At 35.1% G+C, this 13957-nt stretch overlaps 3 protein-coding genes across 3 annotated transcripts in view; all 3 read left to right on the forward strand.

The window, feature by feature from the left end:
• The window catches only part of LOC102598537 (vesicle-associated protein 1-1-like), a 13277-nt gene extending 9882 nt beyond the window's left edge, over nt 1–3395 (forward strand). Inside the window, exons 6-7 of the mRNA XM_006355395.2 lie at nt 2706–2783; nt 3026–3395. Coding sequence (XP_006355457.1) covers nt 2706–2783; nt 3026–3139 — 192 coding nt within the window. The 3' untranslated portion in view covers nt 3140–3395. The remainder of the gene's footprint in view (nt 1–2705; nt 2784–3025) is intronic.
• Nucleotides 3396–4308: 913 nt separating this feature from the next.
• On the forward strand, nt 4309–5557 carry LOC102598867 (small heat shock protein, chloroplastic). Its single transcript, XM_006355396.2, has 2 exons — nt 4309–4659; nt 4897–5557. The coding sequence occupies exons 1-2, from the start codon at nt 4452–4454 to the stop codon at nt 5322–5324; spliced, it is 636 nt and encodes a 211-aa protein (XP_006355458.1). The 5' UTR covers nt 4309–4451; the 3' UTR covers nt 5325–5557.
• A 4165-nt stretch (nt 5558–9722) lies between these two features.
• On the forward strand, nt 9723–12063 carry LOC102599191 (heat shock 22 kDa protein, mitochondrial-like). Its single transcript, XM_006355397.2, has 2 exons — nt 9723–9967; nt 10555–12063. The coding sequence occupies exons 1-2, from the start codon at nt 9736–9738 to the stop codon at nt 10908–10910; spliced, it is 588 nt and encodes a 195-aa protein (XP_006355459.1). The 5' UTR covers nt 9723–9735; the 3' UTR covers nt 10911–12063.
• Nucleotides 12064–13957: the final 1894 nt, after the last annotated feature.

A 13957-nucleotide genomic window follows, 5' to 3' on the forward strand; every position in this document is an offset into this window, starting at 1 on the left:
GATTTTGATTTTGGGAAAAGAGAGTAAATGACTTGTTAAAAGACTTAATACCTTATATAAGTCATTTAATTACTCCTAACCGACCCCCTAAGCCCTTAATCTAATAACTAATTAATTCCCAAAGCCCCAACTAAAAATTAAAATGTCAAAAATTGGCAGCATCTACGGACCCCAAATCTCTTTGAACTAAACTCAAAAAGCCGATTTACATTATTTAATCAAGTTACCAACTTCAATACACATGTGAGGCTCTAGTTCTTCCTATTTCATTTTTAGGGTCGTTACAGATGGTGTCAACATTAGACACAATATGTCGTGGCTACAAGAACACTGACCATATTTATTCTATGTCCTTGTATAAATGTCATATGTGGATAAAAATAGCACAAATGAGCTAGATAATTCAGAAATATCTTAGATGTGCAAGATACGATTTTGATGGTGTCAACATTAGACACAATATGTCGTGGCTACAAGAACACTGATTCTTCCAAAATATCTCTAAAGCTACAAAGCATGAATGCTCCTTTGGTATAGGAAGCTGATAGTGGTTTGATTAACACGAGAGAGAAGGGTGTTGTTGGGATCTACACCTCCTGCTAACAATTGGTATTGCCTTCTTAAAGTTAAGATTTTCTCATGACATTTTCCTTACATTTATATTATGGTAGAAGATTTTAAGCGAAATTGCAATTTGTAGTGTGTTGTTGGGATCTAACCGCTCCTGCTAACGACTTGTATGGTAGAATGGTGTTAGCAACGTAAACTTATGGTTGTTGTTCACATCAGAAAGGATATTTAAATTCTTTGGCTGAACTATAATTCAGAAAGAACTAGCTTTATCCTTGACCTCTTTTCAGTTAGTTTCAAGTTTTTACATTTCCACTCAAGAATATCAGTAATAGAAGTCTACCATGCTGAAATATCTGTTTCACTAGTTTTCTCTCCCAAGATGTCAAATATGTTAAGGTCAAAATCATTTTGTATAACTTTGGAACTTGATCACTCATTTGGTCTGCTGGCTGCTAAGGTACCAGTAATGTCCCAAAGCTATCTTAGAACAAGTTCTCTTTGAGAAACCATCAGACTATACAACAACAACATACCCAGTATAGTCCCACAAGTTACCAGCGGACTATAAATTTTCATATTATCCCATGTGACATTGAGCTGTGAACAAGCTGGTTTAGCACAGTTGCTTTCTTTTCTTAATTAGTCCATGGAATTATTTTGCTTCGAGCAATTGATAAGCTGAGATAGATGGTAGAAACATGTGGTATTACAGTCATAATCACCTATTCATCTTGATAACTAGGTCTATGCAACTATGACATATCATTTGTTTATGCAAGAACTTCTAATTTATTATTCTAACCTTCCTAATTTGTTTGATACTCTTTCCATTTTTGTCCATCCCCAAAAAATATTCAGAATGTATCTACTAATTTTACCATTGACATGACTTCTTGTTGGCTCCACCAGATACAAGACAGTGTTTGGTACAAGGGTACTTTGGTAGTTTATTCATAAATGGGTTAAGTTTCAAACATCTTTTTTTTCTTTCTGAAACTTCATGTCTGGTCAAACAATGCCAAACAAATTGGGATAGATGGACTATTAAATATTTTTAGGTTTTTTCTCCAGTGTTGATTCTTCAAACATTCTTTATCTTGAAATCTAGTGGATGATGCAATTAAGTGAATATCACTCTTTTCATGTTTAATTCTACATTTCTTCCCTCATTCTTTTATGCTATGTATGGTTCCGAAAAGTAGAAGGAAAAGATAAGTGAGGGAAGTTCACTGGTAAATTACTTCCTAGGTGGAGCATCAGTCATTCTGGGGTATAGTTGCAATCAGAAGGTTGTCGTGAAATAGATACTTCCTCTCCTTTTTATCCAAAACTTCCTCATTTCCTTCCTTGTAGAATGAGGGCAATGACCAATTGGCCTTCCTCGTTTACTTACCCTTTTTACCCTATAGCTAAAATTAGTGTGCATATTAGTGCACTTGCTTTTTGGTCCTATTTTGGGTAAGTGGCTGCTAGATTTGTACTACCATCTCACTTTCTCTTATACATTTAACTCCTTTATCAAAACCAAAAAAGGTGCAATACTTGACTTAACTACAGGACGTAAATCCAAAGATGGCTTGGTGTATGAGGCAGTGATACTGGTGTCTAGTTGACATAGTGCTGACTTGGTTATTTTCACCGTTTGCTTTGTTAAAAAGTGAATGAACAAAGCTGTCATGTATTTAATGTGTTTGTCGGTTAAGCATCCATCAGATGAAAGCACTTCTTAAGGTATGTGGTTGCATTATGTTATGTCTACTAAGAACAAATGAGGGAAGGAGACATAGGATTAAAATTCCCGATTGGCTTTCCAATTGGATTACTTGCTTCAATTATGTTCCCCTTCTTCAGCAAAGGCTTTTCTGTTTCCCCTTTCCTAATTTTCCCACTTCTGGAATGGACTACTATCAGCGTAGGACCTTTTGGGTCCACTTGGTATGCGTTAATAGTTCCTTGGTTGTTGAAAAGTGAGAACGCCTACTATTTATCATCTAGCAACTCAGGCTTTATGTCCTTCTAGATTCCTTTGATCGTTTGATGCTTGGAGTTAATCTAAAATATGTCCAAAAGGATATATAGGCCTGCTTTCTTATTACAGTTGATATGACTAAACGGAACGTTGTAAATTTCAGGCAAAATCGGTTATTTCCAGATTGATGGCTGAAAAGGCTGCTGCCCTTCAGCAGAGTATCAAACTTCGTCAAGAGCTGGTGAGCTTTTATCTTTGTTTCTTTGATGTCTTTTTCATGTCGCCTAAAATTCCAATGCTTTTCTGTCATTCATTTAACTGTCATCCTTTCCCATCTTTGGTTATGTTTTTTCTTTTCTCCTGATTAGTCCAGGTCTCATTCTTGTGCTTTAAACTTTAAACAATGTCTGCTTTCAACAGTTTGGGTCTGACTGTTTGTTATCCTTTAGTCACAATGCTCTACTTCATGAATCCTTTCTGTAGGAACTTGTAAAACGTGATATGACTAGAAGTCGCAGAGGTGGCGTTTCCTTCATCCTTATCGTCGTGGTTGGCTTGCTGGGAATACTTTTGGGGTACATTCTCAAAAAGTCATGAGCATTCATCAGATGATCAGTCATTTTACATTTGTATCTCGACTCTACAGAATCGATCAGTGAAAAAAGGAGATTGTGGCCGGTGATAGCAGCAATTCTCACATTGTCTTAGTTAGCTGCAGCCTTTAGTAGGAAAAATTTGTGCAGCTAGAACCTTTCAATTGGCCTATATTATAGTTTTATATAACTCGTAGTTTCTCTTGTGTTGGATCGTAAATTGTTATGAATAGGTAAATCAATCGTTTGTCCTCGAGGAATCTGCTCGGCTTCTCTTTCTACTTTCTGTAAATGTGAACGAGCTTTTTTGAATACTTCAAGTATGATGGTTCAAAATCATACTTCAATCAAAACATTTGATAATGTAAGGTAGAACAAACATTTAAAAAGTCAATTAAGGTAAAGGGAGAAGAATGACTATTTTTTGCAAAGTTAAGGGACAAGTTAGATTTTTAAATCAAAGTTGAGGATGTAAATGACTTTCATTAATATTTTAATTGATAAATATTTAAAGACACTATCGACATGTTAAGTCTCACTTATTTGATAAAGAAATTACATAAAGGCATACATTAATATTACAAAGCCTTTGTATATTTTTGTGTAAATTCGAACTGCTTCACATAAATTGAAAAGGAGAGAATTTTATGTTTTAATCTTAATACCCCTTTGTCTCAATTTATATGCTTTATTTTCCTTTTTATTTGGTACATATTTCTATATTTAATACTCCCTCCATCCCATTTTATATGACACTTTTCGGATTCAAACAAATCTAACTTTGATTGTAAATTTTTTATAGATCTTTTAAACATTTTAAATTATCAATTGTTGTGACTTATAGTACTTTTTACGTAGTTTATAAATATATAAATTTCATTTTGAAAAAATAGAAGACTTCATGAGCAAATTTCCGATCAAACTTAAACTGTTTGATCTCGAACAACTAAAAGTATCACATAAATTGAAACAAAGAGAGTAACATTTAACTTTAAACTGCCCATTTTTTATATTTATGAATAAAAATTAAATGAAAAGTTGAGAACATAATACTTTAGTAATTTGAAAAATCCGGAAGCGTTATGTCTATTGTCTACTAGCTTCTAGAAACGTCTTGATAAATCCTCACGCCACAATTCTGGAACTTTCTACATGATGCTTCTATGAGTTTCTCGAGTCCTTTTTTCCCCTTCTCCAAGTCACTAACAAAATATAAAACCCAAGCACCACATTCTCATTTGTCATCCTTATCCAACAAAAACACAACGTGAAGCTTACTCAATCGGCAAGTTATTCAGAAATCTTTGATAGCAGAAATGGCAACTTCACTTGCTCTCAGGAGGGCCACCGCCTCATCACTCTTCAACAGGCTCGTCAATCCTGTTCGTTCTGCATCTGCTTTCCGTTCATTCAATACTAACACTCAGATGGCAGCTTATGACCAGGATGATCGCGGTGTTGATGTTGACCGCCGGTCCGATCGCTCTGTCTCTCGCCGCGATGCTTTCCCTAGTTTATTCTCAGGTTACTTCTCCAATCTCTGTTTTACTCAAATTTGTGATTTTCAGTATGACAATTAGTTCGCTTTGTTACTGTTAAACTAGAAACTACTGTACTTTTAGACTCGTTTAGACTTTAATTTGGTTTTACAAATGTATTTCTTCAGATTTGTGATTTAGTGTATGATAATAACAAGTCGGATCTGTTAAACTAGTTACACTATTATTTAAGTGGACTCATTTGGAATTTTTGGTTTGACAGATGTATTTGATCCATTTTCAACACCAATTAGAAGCGTGAGCCAGCTGCTGAACATGATGGACCAAATGATGGATTCTCCATTTGTAGCTGCACCGCGTGCTATGGGCGCCGGAGTTGGAGCAAGAAGAGGATGGGACGTGAAGGAGGACGATAACGCTCTGTATATAAAAATGGACATGCCTGGTCTCGATAAAGAGAACGTAAAGGTGGCGGTGGAGGAGAACACACTGATAATCAAAGGAGAAGGCGAGAAAGAGTCAGAGAATGAAGAGTATAGAAGGAGGTACTCTACTAGACTAGAAATTCCTCAAAATATGTACAAATTGGATGGAATCAAGGCGGAGATGAAGAATGGAGTGTTGAAGGTAGCGGTTCCAAAGGTGAAGCAAGAAGAGAGGAAAGATGTTTTTGATGTTAAAATTGAGTGAGAGCTTTTAGCTGTGCCAAATTTGTGCAATTGAGTCTTGATGTTATAAACTTTTTCCTCTTTTCAGTTCCTAGCTAGGTTGGTCTCTGGAAAATAAAAGATGATGTGCTAAAAAATTGGCAATATGAGTGTAAGAGTCTGTTCAATTAGCAAACTGGAAAGTTGTTAGAGTATACTGTTCTCTTGTGTTTTTTTTTGTTCTCTTAACAATTGCAGCTATCTTGTGAGCTTTAAGACACTTCTAAAGTTAGAGAATCTGTTTCAATCACTAGATTCTGATAACTTTTCGTAGCACTTACGTTCAAAGCTTCTTGTATTGCTCTCGCCTCAGCTTCTATATTGGTAGCAAATCCTATTCCTTTAGCTTGAGCATGAAGTATGTCCCCATTCCTGTCCCTAAAACAAAATCCATAAGCACTTTCTCCGGGATTTCCTTTACTTGCTCCATCGGTATTACATGACCCACATCCGGTGGTTTCCATTTTACAATGTAGTAATAAAGTCTAGGCTTGTACGTTCTTAGTATTGTTACCATCTCAGACCAAGACTTCCCTGTTACTTTAATTTCTGCACTTTTCCCCATTATCAACATTTGTATCTGCTTTGTCACTTGCTGCACCAGTCCTTCAAAATGCAACTGTCCTCCGTGCTTAATATGATTCCTTCTTTTCTATAGACTCTACAATATCAAAGCTGACCTAAGTTTGCTAGGAGCTTCAGCGTACCACCAACACTTGGTTGTCTGTATTAGATTTTTTCCTTTTATGTCCAGACCTACACAAGAAGCAAAGTACCTCCACAACTTTTGGGCTATGTAGGCGGTTAGGAATAAGTGGGACATTGTTTCTATTTGTTGTGTTTCACAGCACCAACATCGGGATACAATATTAATTCTCATCCTCCTCAAATTATCATATCAGTGACAATCCTCCCTTTCCATGATCTCCATAGGAAAAAAATGATCTTAAAAGGCAGCCCTTTCATCCATATTAAAGCATATTTTTCTTCCCTTTCTCTTTTCTTCCTCATAACTTCCCATGCCGATTTTACAGAAAAAAACCCATTTGCATTGCTCATCCACCATGGTTTGTCCTAATCTCCACTACTGATTTCCGGCGATATCGTGGTCATAATATGCTCAGTCATTTCCTCTGATACATAGTTTAATAGTTTGTCCTTGTCCCACTGATTTCCAACTATGAAACTTGTGACTTCCATCTCCTCTTGCCTTCTTTTGCCCTCTTCAACATAATACAATGCCCTTTGCTTTGTCCAGTTATCATACCAGAAGCTCGCATCTCCCGATTTGATATGCCACCACATATTATGTTCTACATCTTCCCTGATTTTAATCATTTTTTTCCACACATGCGAGGCTCCAATTCCCTGAGCCATAATATGATGCCATTTTTTACAGTATTTATTCCATATGAATTCACTCCATAGGGAATTGGTGGAAGTTCTGAATACCCACCAGAGTTTAGCAAACAAAGCATCTGAAACATCATGGAGCGATCTAAATCCTAAACCACCCTCATCCTTAGGCAAGCATAATAAATCCCATACAACCCAATGTTTCCCTTTAACTCCTCTTATATGTCCCCAAAAGAATTTAGCTAATATCTTGTGAATCTAATCCACTTACCCTTTAGGGGGATTCATTGCTGATAATAACTAAATAGGCATTGATTGTAGAACATGAGCTATTAAAACATACCTCCCTCCATATGTTAGCAATCTATTCTGCATCCCATCACACGTTTTGTCACTTTTTTTTATGAGATCTTCATAGTGTGCTATCCTTTTCCTCCCATAGAATATAGGACATCCAAGATATGTAAATGGAAAAGCTCCTTGAGAAATACCAGTAATTCAAACAGCAATCAGCACATTCTCATGCAAATATACCTAACTCTTTGTGAGATTAATGAGTTGCCCCGATACATAATCATATCTCTTCAACACTTTCATCACTTTCCTCATCGACCTCTCATGCCCCGAACAAAATAAGATTGTGTCATCTGCATATGATATGATAGGTGATTAATTTCTTTGCTCCATTTAGGCATGCCAAATTTTCTAAAATTCACATCATTATTCAGTCTGTTAAGACTTCTCGCTAGCACCTCCGCATGATGAACACTGTGGGAGATAGGGGATCACCTTGCTTCAATCCTCTCGATGATTCAAAGAATCCAAAGGAAGGCCTGCCCGTTGACCAACATTGAAATCTCCATACCATATCAATAATTCTTTCATCAAATCCAAAGTTCCTCATAACTTTTGTAAGGAAAATCCATGACACCCTATCGTATGCTTTTGTCATATCTAATTTCACCACCACATTATGAAATTCATTTCTTCTATTAATATCTCTGATAATCTCTTGAGCTAAAAGAGCATTTTCTGCAGTACTTCTTCCTTTCATAAATCCCGACTGATTTTGTGATATGATATTAGGAAGAATTGGTGCTATCCTCGCATGCAACACTTCTAAATTTTAAATTTTATAATATTTAACCTTCAGGTAAAATTGAAAAGATACTTTTTTTTCCCAGGTGCATTCAACAAAGATCAATTCAGAAATGACAAAAAAAAAAAACAAAATTTAAGAGTTTGTTACATGTGATGAACATAAGAACGACTCAATCATACGTAACCAAATATTAAATAAGTGTCTTTGGATCGATCAAACTTTCGTTGAAAGTGAATATATTAATCATGTCACCACGTTTAGCCAATGAATCACACCATAACCGAAATCTTCCTTTGGATGTCCTGAATGAATCACGTATTATATTGCGGCACTGATAGAGTACATCACCATCTGCAAACCTATAAACAGGTTTGACTATAGAAACAGGGGCAATTTTTATTTTAAATAATTGAGTCCAAGATTCTTTGACACCATACTCTTTCATTTCCCACAATGTAAAAGCATACTCCCCATCAACCTTACAAGCAGAAGAAAAGCAAACCATTCCATCTAATATTGAAACATGAAAGTCCCCGGAGACAGCATGGGAAAGATAAGAGGACATTTGCTCTGAGAATGGTATAATTGTATATACCTCATTTGAAATATTGAATGAACCCACACAAAGACGCCAAGTAACCCAATGAAATGCTCCATGTACAAATGACAAAGGATTCTCAAAACCGAACAGATCCTTCCGAGTTGTAAATAAGATAGGTGACTCAATATAAACATTTCTCCAAGAACCACTTTTTAGTGCGAGAATTCCACATTGTAGTTGTGATTTGATTTTGTGAATTGCAAGTATCTTATAGTCATGAGTAGTTGGGTCATATCCAAATCCAAAAGTAGAATTTTTTAATCCAAATATAGGAAAGGGAATATGTACTGATTCTCTTGTTGAGGGGTTCCACAACAAGAGAAGCTCATGATTGTGTCTATTAGGAATTCGGATGAGAACCAATCCATCACAAGAACCACATAGTATATGAAAACGTGTATCATCTGAAGGGAGATAATCAATATTTTGTAGGTCGTCAGGGGAGGATAAAGAAGAAGTAGAATATAAGCTATGAACATTCTGAGGGCGACGGAAGTTGGTATGGGCAAGAAGAAATCTAAGGGAATTGACATTATGCTTAAATCTAAAGTAAGGATCGGATGTTATATCCCAAGATTTTGCAACACATTTGAATCGTAAAAGAGATTGCACGGGCAAACAACTGAGGATCTGCCTTAGTAAGTCTTGTTGGGAAATAATTGATCCCTGAGAATGGGCAGAATTATCCATCTCCACAATGCGGCAAGTATGAATTGATTTCTTCTTTTTCTTTTGTTGGCATCTTGAAAGATTGAACTTTTTGATATCGCTAATCCGATTGCCTTTTGTGGTATTTGCATTGGATATCTTCTTCTTCATCATCCCTGCCTTTGGTGTCATCCTTGGAGCTTCTCGATTTGCTAATGTTCCCCTCACCGACTTCATCCTCTTTTGTGTCATCTTGGTATGCTGGGTTTCTCTATGGAAATGAAAATATCCCTCTTATTGGATCTGGAAATGCTAGAATCTTGGCTGGTGAGATGAACAGAAAGAAAGATCTACATTGCAAGGCTCAAGACGGCGGCGGTGGCTGCTGCTGAGTAGGGTTTTCAGAGAGTATTGAAAAGATACTTTAAATATTTATTTTTAATATAATTCTTTCATACATACCTAAAGTAGTTAAAATCCCAATTACATACCTAGTGTAGTTAAAATCCCCTATTATAAAGGCTATATTTTTAAAAAAATGAATAAAGTCTATTTTACCCTGTCCAGTCACATTTTTAGCGTAAATATTGGGGGAGCTGGCTTGAAGGTCAAGACATATCTCAATACAAAACTCTGTTTTCTGCTTGGGCGAGAAGATTATTGCAACAACTCTGTTCTGCTACAACAATGGCGTTTCGTACTGCTTTACGGAGAATGAGCTCTTCATCAATTCTTTTCTCCAACTTACTCAACAATGCGCCTTCTTCACGAGGACTTACTGGTTCGCTTGCTCCGTTAACTTCTCGTTTTTTAAGCTACGCAGGTAGTGTTTCTGTTACGGATTCCAATGAAGAAAGCTTCATCATCAATGCCTGTGGAGGTTCCTTTGTTCGATCTGAGCAGTTCTCTATACAACGCGGTATCGTTTTTTTTTTTCTCTCTTTAGCCCAATTTTGTTTTGCAGAATTTTGAATATCCTTTTTGTTTTATTCCGTGATCACTTCTTCAACAATAATAATATATCTAGTGTAATCTCATAAGATTCGTGATCAGTTCTAACACTTCAAAGCATGTTGATCGCGCTTCCTTATTCCCATTAAGGCTCTAAGACATACTTTTCCTTGCCAATTAGGTTAATTCTAAAGATAACGATTGAAATTTTGTTTCAATTTCTTTGTCCATATATTTGTTATTCATTCTTATAATTATTTGACTTGAATTAGGCATATAGGCTTTTCTTCATTAGAGCCTTTATTTCTTAAAGACCTAACAGGCCTTAGAGTGGTTTTTTTGAGCCTTTTGCCTTTGATATAACATTGCTAAGTACCTGAAAATATTGTTAACTCAGACTCAAATTTAAGAGCTGATGTTAAATTGCTTACCATATGTCAGAGAGAGCTGATTCTATTCATTTATTTTATGTCTGGAACAATTTTTGCGTCTTTTCAATTCCAATTTTTGAAATGTCTGATAATTTTGGGGTTTTCTTTCATACTCTCTGTCAAGGTGTATGTGATATATACATGGTAAATCCGTTTCAAATTTCTGGACCTTGTGGGGCATACGAGGCTAAGAATATAGAGGAGGGGATGTACGTGAGAATGGAAATGCCGGGAATTAATAAAGAAGACGTGAAGGTGTTGATTTCGTCTCGGACTATCATCATAAAGGGTGAAGGAAAGAAGGAGTCTACGCATGAGGACAGCGGAAGAACCTACAGTGCTAACATTGAAATCTGTTCGAATTCGTATCAGGCTCAGTCTATGGAAGCAAACTTGAAGAATGGTGTTCTTAGGATGCTAATCCCCAAGTCTAAGACTCCTCAGGAGGTGACTGGTTCTTATGAGATAAAAGTTAAGTAAGTTTGCTTTGGAATATCATTTCATTAATCTCATTAGGTGAATTAGTGAACTATAGATTGCTATTTGATAATTATGTCGTTTTGGAAATTTTTCTCATCTGGCATTTTTGAGTATTTGAGGGTAGCACGGGGTTTTTATTTGTCTTATTTTAGTATATTAACCGTGAAGAGAGTATGTGTGTGTGCCATTTAAGGTCCATACCGTTGGTAGGCTGAAATCTTATGAGCAAAGACTTGTTCTGCTCCTATGAACGTCAGGATTTGAAATGGAAGTGAAAGAGTAAGCGAAAAATAATGAGCACTCCTGCACTATATGGACGACTTTTTGGTAGTAGGGTTGGGGTGGCTTGCTTGAGGCAGATTAAAAACATAAGTGATTGATTACTCAAATTGGTTCTCACATCCCTATATTTAAGGTAGCATTGGTTAGTTCTGTTTAGCCATGATGTGTTATGATATGAGTACTAAAAAAAAGAACATTGGTTTCCTTTGGAAATTTTGATGTGTTATTGAGCTTGATTGTTTACTTCTGGTATAATTACTAGTTTACTACAAATCAAATGCACTGCCTTTGCTGAAATTAGAATGTTTATTCCATCATAAACATCGTGAAAATCAGCTCATTCTCTTATATAAACATGTTTGCTGGGAATCTTGTCAGTGATATTTAAGCAGTAATGAACAAGTTTTTTTAAGTTTCTTGAAGTTTTTAGTAATTTGTCTAATGAAATCTCAACAGATTTTACTAGTAAAATAAGTGCAGCAGCTTTCTAGTAGGATAATGTACTATCAACATGGACATGTAGTACCATGTCTGGTTTTCTTATGATTGCAAGGAGTTACTTTTGAATTTATTATCAGAAGGTCTGAACTTGCACCTTGTAAGATATAATCTATATTGCTCGGACTCTTTAAAAATAATTGTTTTTTAGGATCCGACAAGAGTGCAGCAACATTTTGGAGTATCCGAGCAGTTTTTGAACACACATTGTTATGTTACAAGAGCAACAATTAGCTTTATTTTCCTTTAAAAATGGATGGATAAGAAGTGTAACTACTCATTTGTTCAATTCTTGGCGGATTGAGTTATCTATGTTCATACCAAACAAGTAGTTCATGTTACCAAAGGAGTTTAATCTCAACACAATTAATTAAATAAGAAATCAATACTTGAACGTGTAACGCATACATCTAATGTATGGAATGAATGTATGACGTACATGATGCAGGTATAAAAACACACGAGCTCATTTAAATAAACTAGTATTTTAGTTAGTCTTATGTTTGGTTTGGGGTTGTACCCTTCTTGCTTAGACTTATGGTTGAACTTTAGATGTGTTGGTACATTGACTTTTAGGTTCTAGGCGTTATTTCCGCAATGTTAGTTTGAGTTGTTAGACTTTTGTTGGAGTTTATGGGAACTCCCTATCTTTTCTTTAGCATTTAAACCTGCTTTCGTATCTTTAAATGTCTTAGTTGTTTGGTTAGCTAATTAATATTAATAGTTCGCCTACCGGAGAGTTAGTGTGGACCGGGTGTCAATGCACGATGGTCTGGGTTGTGACACTTTCAGAGAGCTTTTTCGTTTTTGTTGTTCTTTTTCCGTTGCTTGTTATCTTTCTTTCATTCATGATTTATTTTACTGTTTTGGTGCATTGTTACATTTTTCTCTCACGGAAACAGTTCAATGAAACTTGTTTGATGTCCCTGTCAAATTTAAAAGGTAAAGAAAATAAGAAAAATAATTAAAACAAAAAAGATATATGAAACACAATCGTACAAAAATATGAAATATTGAGAAAAGAGCTAATCAAACCATGAGTTTTTCTAGTGCTACGGTACGAATAAACATATCAATAGAAGTTGGTGCCTACCTTGTAGCTTGTACCATATTGTTTGAAATATTCTATGAGTAGCTACTCTACTTTATATATATATATATATTAGTATATTCCAAATTAAACTTGTATGCAGAAGAGATAACTCGTGAAAAAACTTTTCAAATTCTACAATTAACGATAAGGAATAAATTCTCTTAAATTTTTTTAAATAAGGAAAATGTCTTTTATGACAAAGAATTGATAACTGAAACTTTTATGTTTATGTTTTAATGAGGAGAGAATTAAATACTATGCTTTAATATTCTACAAAACTTTGAATAATATTTTATGTATTTTAAAATGAAGAAAAAAGTTGAAAAAAACCACAAAAAAAGATAAATAGGAATCAAGGCCTTAGAGACATGCCACATCAGCAAGTCTAACATTCTCCTATATATATATACTAGTTTTTGGGTACGTGCTTGCATGTATATACGTGTTAGTTGGTATCAAACTCTTCTATATATGATTTTATGATTTCAACTAATATGTAAGATAAATTTTTTTAGAAATTACAGGGTACCAAGAATGCAAGTTATGGATCAGAGGATGATGAACATTCCCTTAATGTTATATTTTAGCTACCTAGCACTTAAACTCAAAATGGATTCAATATTTGCGGAGGTGCTTCTTTGTAAATTATGTAATTTATAGATCATTTCACGCACCTTTTATATTAGATTTGATGAGATGAATTTGGCTATCTAAACAATAATTTGTTGATAAATGATTTCTCGTCCACCTAACAAAGGCCAAAATGACTTCTTCCATCTTATTGGAAGTATACAAATGTTTCAATGATTCCTATTTTCTAGTGTCTCACTAAAAAGCCTGCAGTATTCATATTTTATTTTTATTTTTGAACACTCTCTGTACTTATGCATAAAACTAGGGGTGTTCACGGGTTGATTTGGATCGGTTATTGGTCAAAACCAAAACCAAACCAACTTAATCGGTTTTAAAATTATCAAAACCAAACCAAACCAAATATAATATACATTTATCGGTTTGGTGATTATCGGTTTCGGTTTGGTTTGGTTCGGTTATTCGGTTATTAACCATACACAAAAATAAAAGAAACAATTCATTTAAAATGTGAAAAAAGTGACAAGAATCCATTCAAAACGAAAAATAGTTAGAATGACTTAAATTACCGAACTTTCGATCA

The sequence above is a fragment of the Solanum tuberosum genome, unplaced genomic scaffold (genome assembly GCF_000226075.1).
Source record: "Solanum tuberosum cultivar DM 1-3 516 R44 unplaced genomic scaffold, SolTub_3.0 scf00201, whole genome shotgun sequence".
NCBI lineage: Eukaryota > Viridiplantae > Streptophyta > Magnoliopsida > Solanales > Solanaceae > Solanum > Solanum tuberosum.